The sequence below is a fragment of the Pteropus alecto genome, unplaced genomic scaffold (assembly GCF_000325575.1).
Source record: "Pteropus alecto unplaced genomic scaffold, ASM32557v1 scaffold5, whole genome shotgun sequence".
NCBI classification, from domain to species: domain Eukaryota; kingdom Metazoa; phylum Chordata; class Mammalia; order Chiroptera; family Pteropodidae; genus Pteropus; species Pteropus alecto.
In genome coordinates this window covers 9879514-9898468 of record NW_006441953.1, presented here as the reverse complement: position 1 = coordinate 9898468, position 18955 = coordinate 9879514, and the positions used below count along the sequence as shown (strand labels likewise).

The following is an 18955-nucleotide window of genomic DNA, read 5'->3' as shown; positions in this document are numbered from 1 at the left end:
CCCCCACCCCCACCCCAGTTTGGTAATTTAAGTGTAATTCTTCTTAATCCAGCTTTAAGCTGATGAAGTTGGTGGGAAATAATAGCTACCTTTATATATGTGTGGAGATGTCATATGAAAAGGGTAGATTTATTCTGTTCAGCTCCAGGAAGCAGAAACATGACTGATGGCAGAATCTACCTAAAGGAGGTTTGGCTCTAAATAAGAAAATCATCCTTGGAGAGCCTCTCCTAGTTTAGATGAAATTTTTTTTCTTGAGCTCTAACCATGCCAGGCACTAGAATTTCAACACACAGGTCTTGCCCTTGAGATGTTTCTGGTTTAATAGGGTATCCAACGGAGATGGATAGGATTGGACAGGTAGTGGGTATATTTTAGTGGTAGAGCCAACAGTACCCATTAGAGGCGAAGGGGTACAAGAAATCAAGGTGTTCAGCTTTTTCCAAGATAAGGAAAATGGTTTGGGATATGAACAATGACTTTAATTTGATCCTTCCTGTTAAGCTGGCTGTCACCACGTGACATCTCAGTAGTGAGGATGACTGGGCCACCATATTGTGAAACAGAAGACATGGAGCCTTAGTATGCTCATTAATGTGCTCTTAAATGTCTGTTCCAGCCTCTGAAAATGATTTACTGAACAAGCGCCTAAAGCTCGATTATGAAGAAATCACTCCTTGTCTTAAAGAAGTAACTATGGTGTGGGAAAAGATGCTTAGCACTCCAGGAAGATCCAAAATTAAGTTCGACATGGAAAAAATGCACTCGGCTGTTGGGCAAGGTAAGCCTTATCAGGAGTCAGTCCAGCCAGCCTCACCTGCCGTCGGTGACTGGGGAGAAGTATGGAATAAAAAAATGTTAAATACAATTTTGGTGGCCATCTCTCTCCTATTTATCACATTTTTATTTAATCTGTTTTCAGATTATCATAGTTAATTGATGTGTTTCATCACCTTTCATGATTCTTCTTAATTAAATCAGTTAAAATGCCCAGAAGACCAGGAAACAGGAAAAAATAGAGGAAACCCCAGAAGCTTAGTTGACTACAGACCGTTAATAATATGCCGATACACTCTGAGTTAAATTGTAAACTAATAAGTAATTTTGTGGCCTCTGAGTACTTTCGGGGGACAACTTGGCACAGACTTCAAACAGGTACTTTCGGGGTTAGATTCCAAACCCCGCCAGTTTGCAATGTGATCTCAGGCAAATGACTTAACCTCTCTGAGCTCCACTTTCCACGTGTGTAAGATGTGGGTGATGACTGTGGCTGTTTTGAGGAGTGAATGAGCTGATACCTAGGAGCATACTGCATGCGTCTGCTCCATGAGAAGGCCCCGGAGAGTGGGCAGGATTTGCTATGTGTTTTTTTGTTTGTTTGTTTGTTTTTTAGTGTAGTGTGATGACTGTGTGTCAGTCTGAACTGTTACTGGCCCAAGATAAGTATAGAACTTCAGACTGACATTTAGAAACTTTTCCAGCAATTTGACAGTGATTCTGTTGTATTTAGTCAGTCTTTTTTTTTTTTTTCTCATTTCATTTTTCTACTAATTCATTTTTACTGTATTTTATAAAAGCATTAGCAAGATTGGAAGCTTTTTGAGTCTAATTCTGGTGCTACTGAGTTCTGTCCAGTCTAGTCATGAATAACCAAGTGTTTAAAAAAAGGGTTGCAAATATACATAAATCTTGGTTTTTTTCTGACTTTATTAGCTACTTGATGGAAGAAGCTACGCATGCATCATTCATCTCTAGGAGTAAATGAAGTGAAGTGTTTTTTTCCTAGTATTGTCAATTAGGCATTATTTAACCTTTATCTGAGTTTTGACAGCATCAATTTTAGTAATGTGTAATTATTGCTAGCGTGATTGTCCCCTTTGTATAGATAAGGAAACTTGGACTTCAAGCAGTTGAGTAATAGGCCCAGGGCCACAGAGCTGGTCTCATACCCTAGTTTTAGGCACCATGTGACTGGCACTGCCTGAACTACGCCTCGGCACTGCTGGTCTCAGAGACCAGAAATATGGTGGGTGATGAGGACTCAGGTTTTAAATTGGCCAGGGCTCCCTCTGTGATCCAGGCTTTGGCCTTCTGGCTGCTAGAATGAGAGGCATGGAGCAAGCACAGGATCTTAGAGCTCTTTTCCAGTTCTTACATTCTTTGCACCCATAACGGTTGCTGGAGGCTTACCATTGCACCACATTGCCCCAGGTTGCCGTTTTGAAAAAGAGGAAAGCAAAGAAAAGATTGAGTCTGTTTTTTTCCTTTTTCATTGTTGACTACATGATGGTCTTCAGGTGGCTTTTCTTCTACAGAAAGCAAACACTTGGGTCTGTGACAGCTGTTCTAGATGTTTGAGCTTAGAAGCCTGGCACCTGCATATATTGGTTTTCATCATATTTCTTATGAGGGCGACTAATAGAAATACTCTAAGCATCTAGAACATATTTAGTGGAGTTAGGGATAGATGTTTGAACGATTTATATAATGAGGTGAACTAATCTGGAGTTTCCTCATGTATCCTCCACATTGCCACATCACCTTCTGTGGCAGGAACTCTGTATCTCTAACTGTAAAAGGGGCTTTGTCAGTTATTCATCTAGTTTCAACACATAAAATTGAACAACCCCAAATAAATGGCCACCGTCCGTCTTGTAGCTCAGAATAAAAAAACAAGATTGAGTCAGGACCACATCTTTGGCCTTTCGGGTAGAGAGGCCAAGTCACTTCCAAGGTCTTGAAAGAAAACAGTCCCTGTGTGGGTAAGAGGCCGCTTCTTAATGATCTCAAGGCCCCTCAGTGATGGAAATAAAGGGCTCTATCAACTTCCTAAGTTAAAACAGAATCAGAGTATCAGGATTAGAATGTCAGCTTGGGAGAAGGAGGACTAGTTCTGTGGAATTTTAAATAATCCAGAATTTAGTTTGCGTTTAAATGATTTCTTTTATCTAATGACTTATTTAAATGATTTCATTTCTTTAATAATTAAAAGATGTCAAGGTAGAACTTTATAAACTAGAGTGTACTTTTCTAGGAATGGAATTGCAAAGAGGCCACCTGAGCAGTTGGCAGAATGGGCCAGATGCAAACTCTGCTTACCTTCTACCCAGCAATGCCATGCATAGAAACCTTTTCTAGAAATTAATCAGTCAAAAGTGTATGGCAGTAGGAAGAATACTTATTGTGGCATTAATAGCCAGAGAACAAACAGAACCAAAATCCTCAACCGTGTGACCCCACCCATGTCCTAAATTTGTATTTACTGATGTAAAAGATAAGTCGTTAAATGAAAGAGTACAGATGTCACGTACACTTGTATGTTTCTGTGTGTGTATCTGTAGAAAAACATCCGTGACGTGTCTGCAGATATCTGGGAATAGGCAGGATGACCATACATCTGGGTTGCCTGGCATAGTCCTGCTTTACAGCTCATTCCAGCAAAATAATTAATAGCCTTCCTCCCCTTTGCTTTCCAAAGCCTCGTGCTCCGGATGGCTAATTATATGTTCACTCTAGTAGTGGGTGGTTTTTCATTTTCTTTATACCTTTTGCATTTCCAGAAGTTTTTTTTCCCCCTTTTTATTTAAATGGTAAGTATACACTTTTAAAAGTAAGTATATACTTTTAAAATCATAAAAATAAAAAAGATGTTTACATCTGAGGGGAGGGTGGCCCGCCTGCAGGCCCTAGGTAGACTCGACCGCCACGTTTCTCTCTTGGGTTCGGAGTGGAGGCAAACCAAGTATGGGGAAGGATGTTCTAGATCATTCTTAGCAAAAAAATTGGCTCCACTTTGTATGACCCTTTGTTTTTAAATCACACATCTAAGCTTTCTCTTAAATACCAGAATATGTGGTACTATTCAGTGACACAGCCAATATTCTTTTCCTCCAAAAAATAAAGGTCTGATAAGATAATGGGAATGATTTAGCAATCATTTAGTAGTAAAAGAGGAAATTGGTCATCTCATAGCTTGGGAAAATTTCCCATTTTGAAAAAAATATTTTGTGAAAAGCCCCACTATAAATCACTTAATGTGCTGACTGTTTTCCAGGCAGCATTTACTTCTAATATGGTTTGAAGTATTAAGGCTTCTGTGTGTGTGTACACACACACACACACACACACACACACACACTAAGTTATATCTCTGACCAGGAATAGTAGGGAGAGAAGGGAACACACACACACACACACACACACACTAACACACACTAAGTTATATCTCTGAGCAGGAATAGTAGGGAGAGAAGGGTTAGAATAATGTAAAAACATAGGGCGTATTAGCTTCCTGTTGCTGCTGTAACAAATTATCACAAAATTAGTGGCTAAAACAACAGAAAATCTCAGTTCTGGGTCAGCAGTCTGAAGGCAAGGTGTCAGCAGGTCTGCATTTGGCCTCTCCCAGCTTCTGGTGGCTGCCGACATTCCTTGAGTTGAGCTGCATCACTCCAGTCTCTGCCTCCATGGTCACATGGCCTCCTCCTCTTGTCTTCCCTTCTGTGTGTCTTTTATAAAGACATTTGTCATTGGATAGAGGGCCTACCTGGATAATCCCAGGGGATGATCTCATTTCAAGATCTTAATTATATCTACAAAATCCCTTTTTCCAAATAAATTAACATTCAGGAGTTCTGGGGGTTGGGATGTAGATACAATCTTTCCGAAGGCCACCATTCAGCCCACTACACCAGATTAACGCTAAGATAAATATTCAGAGAAGCTATAGGGTGTGGTCACAGTTAAGTGTAAGCTTGTATTTCTCCCACAGGCTGCTTTTTGTTAGTTTTTTTTACGACTGGTATCCGTAAGGCAAAAAACAAATTACTTACTACACTTTAAATATTTTCCAAGAAGTGGCTGAGTGTGGATCGAGTAATAAATGGACTACTATCTGGTTCAAATCCACAGATGATTATTTTGTTATTAATTGCCAGGTAGGAACATAAATATTTTTTTTCCAGTACCTGCCTGAGCAGCAGCTGGTGTGACAGTTCCGACAGGGAGGACATCAATAGAAAATGGCCCTTTCCCTGGGCTGCCACTGCCCAGCTGGGTGATCTCGGGCGAGGGACCTACTCTCCTTGGCCTCCGCTTCCTATGTTTACTAGGAGGATAATCATAATATTTCCCTTAGCAGGTTGTGAGGGTGACACAAAGGACTCAGAATGGCCTCGCAGTAAACGGTCGCTGCTGCTGCTACCATCTTGCCAGCAGACGCGTTCCTCAGCGATGGCCAGTGGGAAACCAGAGAAAATGACCTTCCTGGGGAGGCTCTTTGGTTCATCATTCAGCTGTCACAAGGTCCAGATGTAGAAATGAGGAGAGAAGGGAGTGGCGGGCAGGTGTACAAAGCGGTCACATTTTTTTCTGTCTGGAGGAAAGATTAATCCCTGATTCAGTGGTTCCTTTTCTCTCAGGAGAAGTCCTGTCAGAGATGAGAAAGATTTGGCGCCCCATTCTACAGTCTTCTTTCTCTTTCCATTTCTGCATTTGGACCTTGTGACAGCTGAATGACGAACCAAAGAATTTTGAATAAAAACTGTCACTTTCTCTAATGAAGTTTGCCATAAATAACATTATTGACTTTAAGAGAACTTTTTTCAGTTGTAGACTTTTTTCTTTTTCTTTTTCTTTTCTTTTTTTTTTAATCACTTTGAGTGTTCAAGTTAATCGTATTTAAAACATTAGGCAAAGTCTCTTGGATAATTTATCTTATTTTTAGGCCTCCATTGAATGCTTACCACACCAAGTTTATGCAGACGGTGCCCTGTCTAGCCTCTGGTTCTTCCTCCAGCCTGCCCTTGCAGAAAGATAGCTGATCAATACCCTATAATCTCAGCCTCGATTAGGCTATTTCGTCCCCAACTTCATGGACCCCTATAAAATGCAGGTTTCTTGCCCTCAGTTTTGCCTCTAACAAAACCTGACTGCCACCTGCACCTCCCCACGTGTGCGCTGTGCCCAAGGCCACAGAAACACTCACAGCCACAGTTCCCTTCCTCTGACTTGTCCTGTCTCTTCCTGCCCCCTGACTCTGAAGTTCTAGAACAAGAGAAGGGTTCTCTGAAATCTCCATCTCCTTCATCTGAACTCACGTCACTTTGATCATATCCCTTTTATGAGACGACATTCTGCGCTGCAGTATTACATGCTTGGTCTTGTTTCCCTAGGATGTGATTATTGGCATCAGATAGGGGCTCATGTCATTCACTGTTTGTCCCTGGCAAATGCTAGCATAATCCGAACATAGTATATATTTGAAATGTGAAAGGAAAGTGGGAGAGGATGAGGGGAGGGGAGGGGCAGAATGGGGAGTGTGGAAGAAGGAAGGAAGGGGCCAGTAGGATGAAATTTTGGTTGCTTCTTATGCTGTTAATTCATAATGGAACAAGAAATCAGATCATTGGAATGAAACACACTCATTTTTATTATTAAGGTGTATTCTGTACATAAAGTCTTTCTCTATATTTTCTACCCCCTGCCCCCACTTTGAAGGTGTGCCACGTCATCACCGGGGCGAAATCTGGAAATTCCTAGCAGAGCAATACCACCTTAAACACCAGTTTCCCAGTAAACATCAGCCAAAGGACACGCCGTACAAAGAACTCTTAAAACAGCTCACGTCCCAGCAGCACGCGATTCTTATCGACCTCGGTAAGTCTGCAAATCAATCTGACATGAGAATGGAAGTTTCTTTCACTCGAAAAATCTGGAGAGGCTGTCCGAGTTATTTAGTGATCTGCCTTTAGGTTTAGCAATCAGAATTTGCTACTGAGACTTTCAATTAAAAAAATGCCCCAGAGAAATCACAAATGTCTTCTCCAAATATATATAATAGTCTCTCTTTTCACTGGGCAGCTTGTTAACTCAGCTCAGCATCGGGGGTGACAGTCATGAAGGTTCCAGTCATGACCGGAGTTCAGGTCAGTAATTCACATATCGATTGGAGGCTTTTAGTCAACCAAACATTCTGGAAAACCTAAGTGTCAGGTCCGAGGCTCGGCTTAATTACAGGAGCCACGCCCTAGCCTTTACTGCTTCGAAACAGGATTTATTACAGAAATTGTAGAAAGCAGTTTGTGTGTGCCCAGGGCAATTTTATTTTGAGAAAAAAAAAAAAAAGGGTAGGCACCTTGCCTCTGGAACAGTTTTAAAAAGGCTAAGATGCAAACGGTGTTACTGGATGCATTTGCCACTGCCGCAGTGAAGGACGTGTGGAATGGGGATGTAATTATGCTGTACGACAGGGCCTTCTGACTTGCCAGCAGACACACATGGGGTGGAGGCGGGGCGCGCCCCCTTCTGTCTGCAGGGGCCTCCATCTCCGCTGGCGGCTGGTTCCCGGGCACCTGCTGGCCCCATGTGGAGGCCACAGGAACTTGGCCCTGCTGGCGGAATATTCTTCCTGGCTGCTGCTACGGCTGCCTGGGGCTCCCCAGAGCCCCGTTCTGTGCTTCAGGCCCTGCCGTGGCCTGGCTCTTAAGGTCCCTGCATTGCAGCAGCTAGGACAGAGGGAGCAGCTGGGTCAGGCCGCGTCAGGGCTTCCCTGTCCAGCCACACAGCAAGTCGTAAGTGCTGGTTTCATGAATGTTGCTCCTTGGTCTGAGCTCAGATGTCACCTCTGAGAAACTGACCCTGCCCATAGCCTCTTCTCCCCACTTCAGGCTGGATCAGGTACCTCTGCTATGCCATCTGTCCCACTTCATACTCTCCCTCATGAAACTTATTACATTTATTATTATAGTAATTATTATTATTGAAGGCTTAACTTTGCCTTACGCCAAATGTCGTGTGAAGTTACTTAACTACATTCTTTAATCCTCACAACACTATCAGAAAGTTATTGTTCTGTCCCTGCTTACGGTTGAGAAAATTGAAACGCAGAGAGGTGAAGTAACATGCTCAAAGTGACACAGCCGACGTGCTGCTGAGCAGGGTTACTCTGGGGCCAGCGCTCTGTCCCTTGCCCTTCCCCACAGCTGTCCCCCGTTATATGGCAGTGGCAGCAGCTTTATTTTATTGCCTTTCTCTCCATAGGACGCAGCCCTCTGGGGGCTGGACTGGGGCCGTTTTACCATTGTACCCTCAGCTCCCAGGACAGAGCCCGTCACATAGTAGATGTTCAATAAACCTTTTGAGATGTCAAAGACAAGGCACTGCACTAGCACCTCAATCTCATGGGACCCTCACAATAGCCCTGGGATATTGGCCCTGCATCCTGTTTAGGAAATGAAGAAACTAAGGCACAGAGAGGTCGAGTGGTGGCCACAGTCACACAATTAACTGGCAGGGCCTAAACTCACTGTGGCTCTGTGCTACAATAAGGGCCAGACGTCTCTGAGGTCCTCTGAGCCCAGGAGCCTGTGTGTTTTCATGGAAGTGGCCGGCTGGGTGAAGGGTGATGCTGACAGGTCATAATTACACCCAAGGACAAAGTGTGCAGCGTGGGGCTAGAGCTCGTTTGGCCCACTGACTCCAAGCAGAGCAGTCTTGTGAATTGGCAATAGCTGTGTTTGCTAATGTGATGAGTAACAGAAAAAATGACATCATGTTCCTATCATGTGAAATGAAGTGGAAAATAAAATTGAGAGTAGGAGATTGAAAGGGTGGGAGGACAGACGGTTTCTCTGCCGCCCTCCACTCCTCCCTGGGATGGAAGAAGAGAATGTGTTTTCCCTTCCTGGATTCAAATGTTGTCTCCCCTTAGTTTTCCTCTCATTCTTTCATGGGTGGGATCGGCCCTCCGTTTCACGTTGTTCAGATGTAATCACTTTTCTGCAGAGGGAAGGAAGAGGCCAAGTCAGCACGAGGGCCTGGGGGGCCCTCTCCCCAGGGAGCTGTGTTTGCTGTGTTGCCCTCTCCCCTGCCTGGAAGCTGCCTGCAGCCTTTCTTCCATTTGGCACGTGGTCTTTGTGAGCCAAGGTTCGCCCTTTTCTCATTCATGAGCAGAGCCAGGTTGCACTCACATCCTCTCCATCCCTGCCCATCTCCCATGCTCACCCTTCTGCACCCCCAAAGGCCAGCTGCAGCCACCACTCCCCGCCGACAGCACAGGCCTCCTCCCTTCACTTCTTCTCCAGTCCTGGCCCCCATTTTGGATGCCCTCCAATACCCTGCCGTGGCCTAAACGAAGCTATTTCCAGCAGTACGTTTCTCAGGTGACCTTTGCCTCTCTCCAGGCTTTATCCAGGACCTGCCAGGGCCCATTTTCTCTCCCACCTGAACTGGGGAAACCTGTGTGTTAGCCAAGACTTGACGGCAGTCCCACGGGGCCCTGCCTGCCAGGCTCTGCTTGGTTGGTCTCACTGAGAACTTGCTCCTAACTGCCCATTGCTGCCCTCTGCCCATTGCCAAGTCACTTGTTTAATCTGTACTTTCTATTTAGTGTGCACTATGGCTAACTCGAGGCCCAAGAAAGGTGTGTGGTGCAGAGCAGAGCAAAACAAATCATGTTTCACTTTTTCTTAAAAAGTGATCCATATCCTGGCCAGAAGAACAGAATACTTGTTGGTTGGACGTACTTTGAATTTTCATGGGTTTTTGTTTTCCTGTCTCTTGGCTTTTCTTTCTGAAATTAGCTACTAGTCTAATCAGTTTTTTGCAAGATTTTTTTTATCCAAAAGGAAGAGTAATACATTTTGTTTTGGGCAGTGTTTTACAGTTTGGGAAACATTCTCTAGCTTTGTCGGATCTCAGATTTATACAACCGTCCATGAAATTGGGTACATATTATTCCACTTTAGAGGTGATCAAAGAGGCCCAGAGAGGTTGAGTGCTTTGCCCAAGTTACAAGCTACTCTGTGGCAGAAAGTTCTAGAACCTTTGTCTTCTTAGTCTCCTTGTCACGTCCCTTCTAGGACACCTGTCTTTCTTGGCTCTGCCAACTCCATACCAGCACAGCTTTCCCTCCTGCAGGCAGGTGGCGTAAGGCTCCTTTGGAGCTGACCACACCCCGCCAGGAGAAAACAGCCTCTCCCAGGGCTTAGCAGAGGATGCTTCATGAAGCATTCTTGAGGCCTCAGTTCAGGAACCTGCCCCACCCATTAAGTCTGGTTTAAGCTACATCCATTCGTGCAGCCATTTCTTCTCTGGCTTTCCATCCTGGGTGGACAGTGTGGGCTAACAAGCATCCTGCCACCTGGCTGGACCTCCTGCTCTAGTCGTGGCCACACTACAGGCTGTTGGTGACTCTGAGCAACTAGCTGGACACCCCTTTCAGGCTCTACTTTATCCCTCCATCTTCTACCATGTCAGCTGCTCCTCCCACTGATGTTCCAGCCTGGACACCTTCCAGCAGTCAGCGCCTCCACCTGGTGAGGCTGTCCAGCCTCCCGCGATAGGAAGGATTTAGCTGAAACAACACGCGAACAGGTCCAGAAATGTAGGAACACCTTCGAACCAACAAAGACAGGACCTGTTCCTAATCTCCCCCACATCACTTACTTATCATTTTATTAATTTGTGCTTTATAGGTCAATAAAACGATGGCATCGCTTATATACCCTGACGAGGTGTGATGAATCTTTTGGTAACCAGAAGCAGCATATTTTGATGGATTTTTAGTGACTTTTTATCATTGACACCTAAACGGCATTATGCATGCCTGTGTCACAGCAGGAGGCAAAGTGTATATCCAAAGACGCATGCAGGTCAAGAATCCAGCATGGGAGCTGTCGTATTGATTTTTGCTTCCACTTAACATATTTTAACCGAAGGTATAAAAGATGCCTGGTATCTGGAAGCAAAGGAGCTCTTCTCCCAGTGTTATAAAAGAGAATTTATTTCCTTTTTGCTTTTATAGAATCCGTAAAAGACGAGGAGGAGAAGAGCTGCCAAGAGGAAGGTTCTGCTCAGAGAATTTAAGAGGACTAAATCTAGCCGGGCAACACTCGAAGCACACCGCACTCCACGCGTGGCCGTGCCACAGAGCATGGAGTGTGGTGTGCTTCGAGTGGTGGGTGGGCTGTTCTTTAACAGCAGATGGGTGCCAGTGAGGAGCACCACTTTCTGTGTCATCCTTGGGTCGAAGTCCCATGTGAGAAACTAAAAAGCACTGATGACAAAAGACAGAAAAGTCCCTAGAATTTGTCATGTTGAGGTCTTGTTATGTAGCAAACATGTCTGTCTGGTTGGGGACTTTGCTTTTTGAAGGTCACTTGAAGAATTACAACTCGGGACTTTAATAAATTCTTGCACCAACAGCTACACACACTTTTTTTCCAGAGGGTCTGCCATCGTTTCATAGTATCAAGACCGTATCATGAAATCATATTTATTTGATCATTTCATTCTAAATATGCTTTGAACCTCAAAGTGATCTAACTAAATGTGGGTGATAAAAGGAAAAAGTAAGGTGGGGTGTGACTGCATTTCTTTTCATAGAGATCTGAAATCTTCCTACAGTCGTTGAGCCAATCAGTGATGAGCTGGCAGGTGTTTAACAGCTGGGACCCCCCAGGCCCCTCAGATGAAGCCCTGGTGTTAGCATTTGCAGATTTCCATGGTGTAAATACTTCCGCCTTGGCTAATTTTAAGCCACCAACGTGATGTCACTGATGTAGAATTGGGCAGAGATGCGCGTGGAGCCAGAAGCAGCCCTTTCCAACTGCCACTACACTCAGCCAAACGTTTCCTAAAAATAATCTGCATATAGAAGAGCTCTCCCTTCTTACCCCTCGCCCCGGGTCATTCAGTGGCGATTCTGCAATACTTCTTGAGTGCCCACCGCATCCGGAGCATCAGTGCGGCCTGACCATCAGTGGCCATGGCTCTCTCATCAGACTGCCACAGTGCCCTCCTCTAGCAGAACCTTTCCCAAGAGGTACTTGTCGGAGGCCTGGGGACAGAGCATGAGAAATGCTTGTGCGGTTTCTTTTTCATGTCAGCTTACAAATTTTAAAGTTGTATGTGTGGCAGAATTTAGACTAAGGTTTGCTTTCTTGTAATGTACCGCTTGGTAGCAAGGCTGTGGGGAGGATGTCCGTAGCCACCCCTGGAGGCTCCCTAGGGGCCTGTCTCTCCCAAACACAGTGCAGAATTTGCAGGGTCTGTTGCAAAATAAAAATGCAGAACCCCTTGTGCAAATATTAAGAATTTCACGACGGTGACAGTAGATCATTAAACCCAGCATGAAGCCCTTCTACACGCAGAGCCAGTGTGACTGCACGGGACAGATGTCTGTGAAGACTCTGCCCCACTGTGGAGTGCCAGACTGGCGTAAGTCACTCCTCGGGCTGCCAGCCTCGTACTCTTAGGGGCCTTGTTCATTGAGAACTGTCCACTCCACGAGCAGGGCCAGTTAGTGCGAGCCCTTCTTTCTGTAATATAAGGGGATGTCTGGTTAGCAAAAATGATAATATTGAAGGATTATATTTAAAACCAATTTAAATGTTTCCTGGTGTCCCTCCATGCTGCAAGACTCCTGTGTGTTCTGCCACCTGCACCCATTTGAGACCCAGAGAGAGTGGGGAGGGGTGCGTGCCAGGCGGGGCCAGGGGCATGAGCAAGCCCGTGGAGGTGGCAGGTGCTCCACGTCTGCTTGGAGGCTGGCGGGGTGATGGAGTGAAGAGCTTCCCATATATTTTTGCCCTAGGCCATTTCAGAATCTGCGGAAAGCAGTGTATTTGTGCTGTCAGTATTTGTGCTGTCAATAGCCACGTGTGGCTATTGAGGACTTGAAATGTGAATTGAGATGTGCTGTCAGTATAATGAATACACTGGATTTCAAAAGGCTTAGTATGAAAAAATAGATATAAAATGTCTCAATAATTTGTGTATTGATTACATGTTGAAATGACAATATTTTGTATATGCTGGGTTGAACAGAATAATAGCTTATAAAAGTTAATCTTACTTGTTAGTTTTTAGTGTGGCCGCTAGAAAATTTTAAATTATTTATGTGGCTCCCTTTACAGTTCAGTTATACATGCTGCTGTGGACTAGGAAAATGCACAAGGGTAACCACACCCCTCATACTTCGCACATGCACACACTCGGTTCTGCTTGCAGCCTGGAGGGGTTCAGAGACTCGGAGAACCCCCTTACAGTTCCTAGGTTAACCCTGGAGTAGAAGATGAAGCTGGGAGGGTAGGTAAGGAAGTAAGTGTTCAGAGCTCCACTGGGGACCTGGAAAGTGATCGCTTTCCAGCAGTGGGACGTCACGTGCAGGGTGTGTTTGGGGAAGATATGTTAGGGGAAGAGGTAGAACAGGCCAAGAATGAATATAGGATAAGAAATCAGTAAAGTGGTTAGGAGACTGTTGCCATCCTCTTAAATCAAGTTCAGATAAACCGCTCTGGATTAATAAATGCTTTCTCGGGAGGCTGAGGAAGAACACAGGAATCTGTCCTCTTCCTTTTGCCAAGCCAAACAATTAAGGTGAACAATTAAGTTGTGGCCTAGATGCACTTTCTGCCTCTGCTAGATGAGGCCACAATCCTCATCTGGATCCAAGCTTGGCCCTGGATAAGTATTTTTTCTCTTGATCAGGCATTTTTCTGCTCCCTGGAAACACATTTCCCCAGGAGTCACATTCCAGGAGGTGGGATTTGACAGGTATCAGCCACAAAAGCCTCTTGGACAAAAGAAGTCTGTAAACGTTATCCGAATACCAGCTTTTTTGTGAAAATAATCAGGATGTTGAGAACATTTTTTTTTAAACCTCTTTCCGGAATGTAACTGTTTTGTGTAAAAGAAAACACCTCTTGCTCCTCATTCGGTTTCAAAGTTCTGCCTGCGAATTAAAAGTACAGACATAACGCAGGAGGCATGAAAGCATTTGCAGGCACACGCAGTCTGGGAAAAGCTGATCGGGGAGTGTCTGTAGCCAGGCCAGGCCCTTGGCCGCATTTAGATGGTGCTGGGATAGGTGCTGCTAAAGAACCACAGCAGTCTGTTCCTCTCGAGAGCAGACGTATGTTTACAGGACTGACAGTTTCCTTTTTGTTATAGATTGAAATCCAGATATCCCTAGGACCAAAGGTGGTTCTTATTTCTTTTCACCACACAAAAGCAGGAATACTTGCCGATGTTTTCATTGCAAACGTTATTCCAAGAACAACCAGCTGGCCTTGTTTACAGGGCTGGCTTAGGATAGCCAACCTCTGAAGCTCTTTTGCCTTAACCTGAAGCCCATCGGATTTCTGGTGTAACAGGCTTTCCTTTTTAAAATTACAACTAATGCATATTGTTTTCACAGGGCGAACCTTTCCAACACATCCGTACTTCTCGGCCCAGCTAGGAGCAGGGCAGCTGTCACTTTACAACATTTTGAAGGCCTACTCGCTTCTAGACCAGGAAGTGGGTTATTGCCAAGGTCTCAGCTTTGTAGCTGGCATTTTGCTGCTTCACATGGGTGAGGAGGAAGCGTTTCACATGCTCAAGTTTCTGATGTTTGACAGGGGACTGAGGAAACAGTATCGGCCGGACATGATTATTTTACAGGTAAAGTGTTCCTTGTGTCTTTAAGAGAGCCAAATGCCTAAAGTATTTATGATTCCTTTCCAGGTCTAGCTAGGGAACTCTCACCATCAGACAACATTGTAATAACGGTCATTGCTGGGAACTTACTCCGTGATAGGTTTCATAGGCATTTATCTTCTCAATAACCCTGCAGAAGAGACACTATTATAGATGGCTCAGTTTATAGATGGGAAAACTAAGGCTCAGAGAGGTTATATAATTTAACCAGGTCGCACAGCTAGCAAATGGCAGAGTTGAGATTTAAACCCAGGCCTGTCTGACTCCTGGGTTCCCTTTTAGCCTTCATCAAACCATCCTCAGATGATCTGATTCCTACCTCCCACTGTATGTGCTCCTTCCTGTGCCAGAGATCCCACTCACTTCCACCTCTCAGCCCTTGCCATCCAGAGGTCAGCTCAAATATCACAGCCCAGGAGAAGCTTTTCCTGAGCACTTCGATGCTGTGTCCCCCACTTCCACCCCAGGCACACCGTATCACCTTATCTTGTCTCATTTGTTTTACGTCACACACTCACTGCCTAAAATTACTTATTTCCTTATTCACTTACCTGTTTATTTTCTGACTTTTCTTAGCATATATCACGAGACGGGAGGGGTCTTATCCATCTTGGAGCTGTGTCCCTCGTTCCTAGAACAGCACTGCCTGGGATGAAGTAGGCAGCTAGTCAGTGTTTGTCAAATGAACAGGAGGCAGGTCATATCAAAAGAAAACCAAACCCAGCCGTGTGTTCCACGTGCCGATTCTGCCATCTTTCAAAGTGGGGAAAACTCAAGGTCCTGCTTTGGATATTTCTGAATGATGGAGCACGTCTTTATGTGTTCATTTACCAATGAGATACTGTGATTTCAGCTCTCAGAAGGTATTCTTGGAAAGGGCACTTTAGAGCCAAGGACTTTCAGAGCACCAAATTGTGGTTAAAAATCCTTCTACCTCCACCTGTAAATATGAACCACGTGGACATAAATCTCATAAAAGGAAGCCATTCCATTTGCCAGAAGTTTTTGCCCCTCATAATACTTTCCACACATACTGTTAGGTTCTTCCTACATTCTTCCCATTAGCTTTAATATAGGTGCACGTGCCATCTACCAGAGCAGAATTTTTGAGTTTTGTATAATTTAGTATTGTGACACACGACCTTTTGTGCTGGTGGCCTTGGTGATTAGATTCTTTTCAGCGCAAAAAAGCCATAGCTGGTGCTTAGGACGACTGTGTTGTCTGGCCCTGGCCACAGGCTTCCCCAGTGTGGGCAGTAGATACCCAACTTGGAGCATCTCAGTCAGGATCTGACCCTCTTGGTTATCATTCTCTGGGCTTGGGCCATGGGACGGCTGGAATCTGGGCTGAGCTCTGGGACTCATCGTAGGGCTTCCTGCCAAGACTACATCACACTCTGAAAAGGGAACTTTTTGCAGGTTGAAGTTCAGCTTTTGTTGGAAAAGTTATTTTCTCCATCTTGAGATAAACACTTTTATTCTTTTTTTTTTTTTAACTTGCCCAGGATCTGTATACTTCATTTTAATAAACCTAAAGAAATCACACTTGTCCTGCCTCTTGAGTAATCTGGGGGGTCTGCTAACTGAACGGGCACAATAAAATCCTTCTATAGAATCATCATGTGCCCTGACTTCACTCTTAGCACGGAGGCTGGCTCTTTATTTCTAATTCCCCTGAGTTTGAGTTTTGCTAGGAATGTGTATTTGTGAGAGAATTTATGAAGTGTTTCCATAAGACAGATGTTTAGATTCTCTTAGCCGGGGACACAAGGGAACAGTAAAAAGAAGGAAAGTGGTAGAAGGCCCAGCATTATTACCATTCTGGTCCCCACCTAGCCGGGGCCTCGAGTGCAGTAGGCACCAGGAAGCTCTTATTGGATAAATGAGTAGCTGAGATCAACGGAAATCATGAGCCAAACAGAGTGTTTAAAGTTCTAATAACTGTTCTCTTACATCCCGTGAGTGGGATAAGTAACCGAATACACGTAGCAGATATCTGATGCCTGTGTGCATGTATATATCCTTGCAGATCCAGATGTACCAGCTCTCAAGGCTTCTTCACGATTACCACAGAGACCTCTACAATCACCTGGAGGAGCACGAGATCGGCCCCAGCCTCTATGCTGCCCCCTGGTTTCTCACCGTGTTTGCCTCACAGTTCCCACTGGGCTTTGTGGCCAGAGTCTTTGGTAAATGTGTGCACATCTGTTTGCTAGAACCAGCATTCTTGTGTTAGATGAGAACCGTTTATTGTCACTCCATGGTGCCTCTCCTTATTTTTATACCTGTAACTTCGGCAGGAACGGTACCGTTTGACACCCTAAGTTTAGTTAGTGTTGGGTTGTGAATTTCAAAAGCCGCTTAACTTCTGGTAATCGTTGGGTTACCCTCGGTGCCTTCATCTCGTGGGATTTAACCTGATTCCCTCATCAGCAGGCTCTCCCTAGAGCAGACATCTTGAAGACTTGGCTGAAGAGTCCTGGCGTGAATTCCAGGCGGTATTTCCCATGAATTGTCTTTCTCATCCTCCGTGGCCTGTGATGTGTTCAATGATAGCTCCTTAAAACTTTTTCACCTTTGAGTTCTGGGCTACTCTTCTTTCCAGATTCTCTTTGCACCTCCTCCTCCCATTCCTCCTCATTCCCTACCTTGGCCCTTCATTTTCTCTGCCAACTCACTCTCAAGGACACCTCTGTATCGATGACTCCATCCCATCCTCACAGACCCCTGCCTCATCTTCCCTGATGTCACAGCCACATTGACTCCTGTGCCCCACTGTAAGTAGGTGGTTCACGTTTCAAGCTATCTCTCAATTTCTTGATTTACTTTTCGAGAAGATTGTCTCCATCAAAGTAAAATAGTTGTTCACGTGCAAAGTGTCAAAACTGTCTTGTCCATTATACCTCAATAAAAATTCTTTTTAATTAAAAAATGTGAAAATAACCTTGACATGACAGGAAGAGGTGCATCTTCTTGGATACCAGGAGCCGAGTGAAACACTGAGCACAATCAATTCTTGTATTTTTTCCTACTTCAGAATGAAATCATAATTTTGACAATTCAGCTTCTTTTTATTTTATTTTGTTACCGTGGAGGAAGAGGTTATTAAAAAATTGATAGTCATGATATATCAAGGGGTTTTAAAGTGTCATTTACATTCAGTCATTTGATAGCTTAAAAACCTGTAATCTTACCATACTTTTTTTTTTTTTTGTATCTGTTTTTAGAATTATCATCCTAATGGGAATGTTCACAGATACTGAGAGAGTACTATTTTAGGCAGCTTTGGGTAGATAGCTTGCATGTCCAAATTCTAGAAATCCTAAAAATACTGTTAAACGCAAGTGGGCATTGACTTGTCTTCCCTCTCCTCGTAGCAGAGTACTAAGTGGTATTGTTATTTGCTTCTTTTCGCAAGAACTTTTAAAGAATTTCCTATTTGGCTTTACTAAAAGATTCTATGTTCTTAAAATTTTCACTACCCCTCCCTTTTGTAAAACTCTCTCTCCAAATGGATTATTTTCTGTCCCTAAAAAAATAAACATTGAAGAAAATAGATACTAAAACCTCTCTTTCTGATTAAACAAATTGTTAGCGAGATTTCATGAAGGTTTTATAGTGTAGTTAAACATAACTAAAAGCCTCAAAATTGTCTTTTTAGTTTACTAACAAGAGTCTCAGAAACTATAAGATCTCTAGCTGTAGGCTTCAGTTTTTCTTGCCAAAAATTTCTGTGGGTTTTACTTTTCTTATGCTGGAAATTCAAAGAAAGTCGTTAGTCTACCTTAACTTACCTTTTTTTTATTTCCTCGCGGTTTTTACTGTAGTTTTTCAAACACAGTGAAGGAGAAGAGTGGAGATTGAAAAGGGAAGGAGTGTTGTGAATGGTGTGAAAACAGCTCAGCATTTAATTACACTGAGAAGAAAATTCTACAAAGGGGGCTGGGCAGGAAGGGCAAAGGGGGTCAACACCAATTGTCACTGTGCTGGCACAGGCACCAGAGCTGCTACCCGCAGATTGTTCTGGGGCTCAGATAGTTCTGGGGCTCCAGGCAGTAAAGCTCCAAGAGAAAAAAATCCTAGGCTGCATAAGTTGGTAAGAGGCACTAACAGCAAACCAACAAACTCTGCTTTGGAAATGAATATTCAGAACTCTCTGAAGATCACCCTAATGACTTCATAAATAAAAACTGAAACCAGTAAAAGTGGATGTTTTTTTCTCTATACTATGTAGTCAGTGGTGGGTCTTGGAGTTTCTTATACGTTGTGCGTAAAGATGCCAGTGTCTTTGTTATTCCTAGACTCAACAGACCCCTGCTGTATTAAGTGGGTTTGTGTCCAGCTGGCTAAGGGTTCAGGTCCTTGCGTTATAGACAAGAAGTGGAAACTCAAGGTAGCGCTGTGTTGTGGTGTCATTTTGCAAAAACTGCTGTTTTTTTGCACAGTCCATCCTATCAGTACTTAAAAACAAACT

At 44.0% G+C, this 18955-nt stretch overlaps 1 protein-coding gene across 4 annotated transcripts in view; it reads left to right on the top strand.

Moving 5' to 3' along the window:
• Nucleotides 1-18955, top strand: part of TBC1D1 (TBC1 domain family member 1) — a 203471-nt gene that overhangs the window by 167126 nt on the left and 17390 nt on the right. For all 4 annotated transcript variants that reach the window (XM_006918936.3, XM_025051767.1, XM_006918937.3 and 1 more), the window contains 4 exons: nt 620-781; nt 6499-6657; nt 14201-14445; nt 16511-16670. In XM_006918936.3, the coding sequence (XP_006918998.1) occupies nt 620-781; nt 6499-6657; nt 14201-14445; nt 16511-16670 (726 nt within the window). The remainder of the gene's footprint in view (nt 1-619; nt 782-6498; nt 6658-14200; nt 14446-16510; nt 16671-18955) is intronic.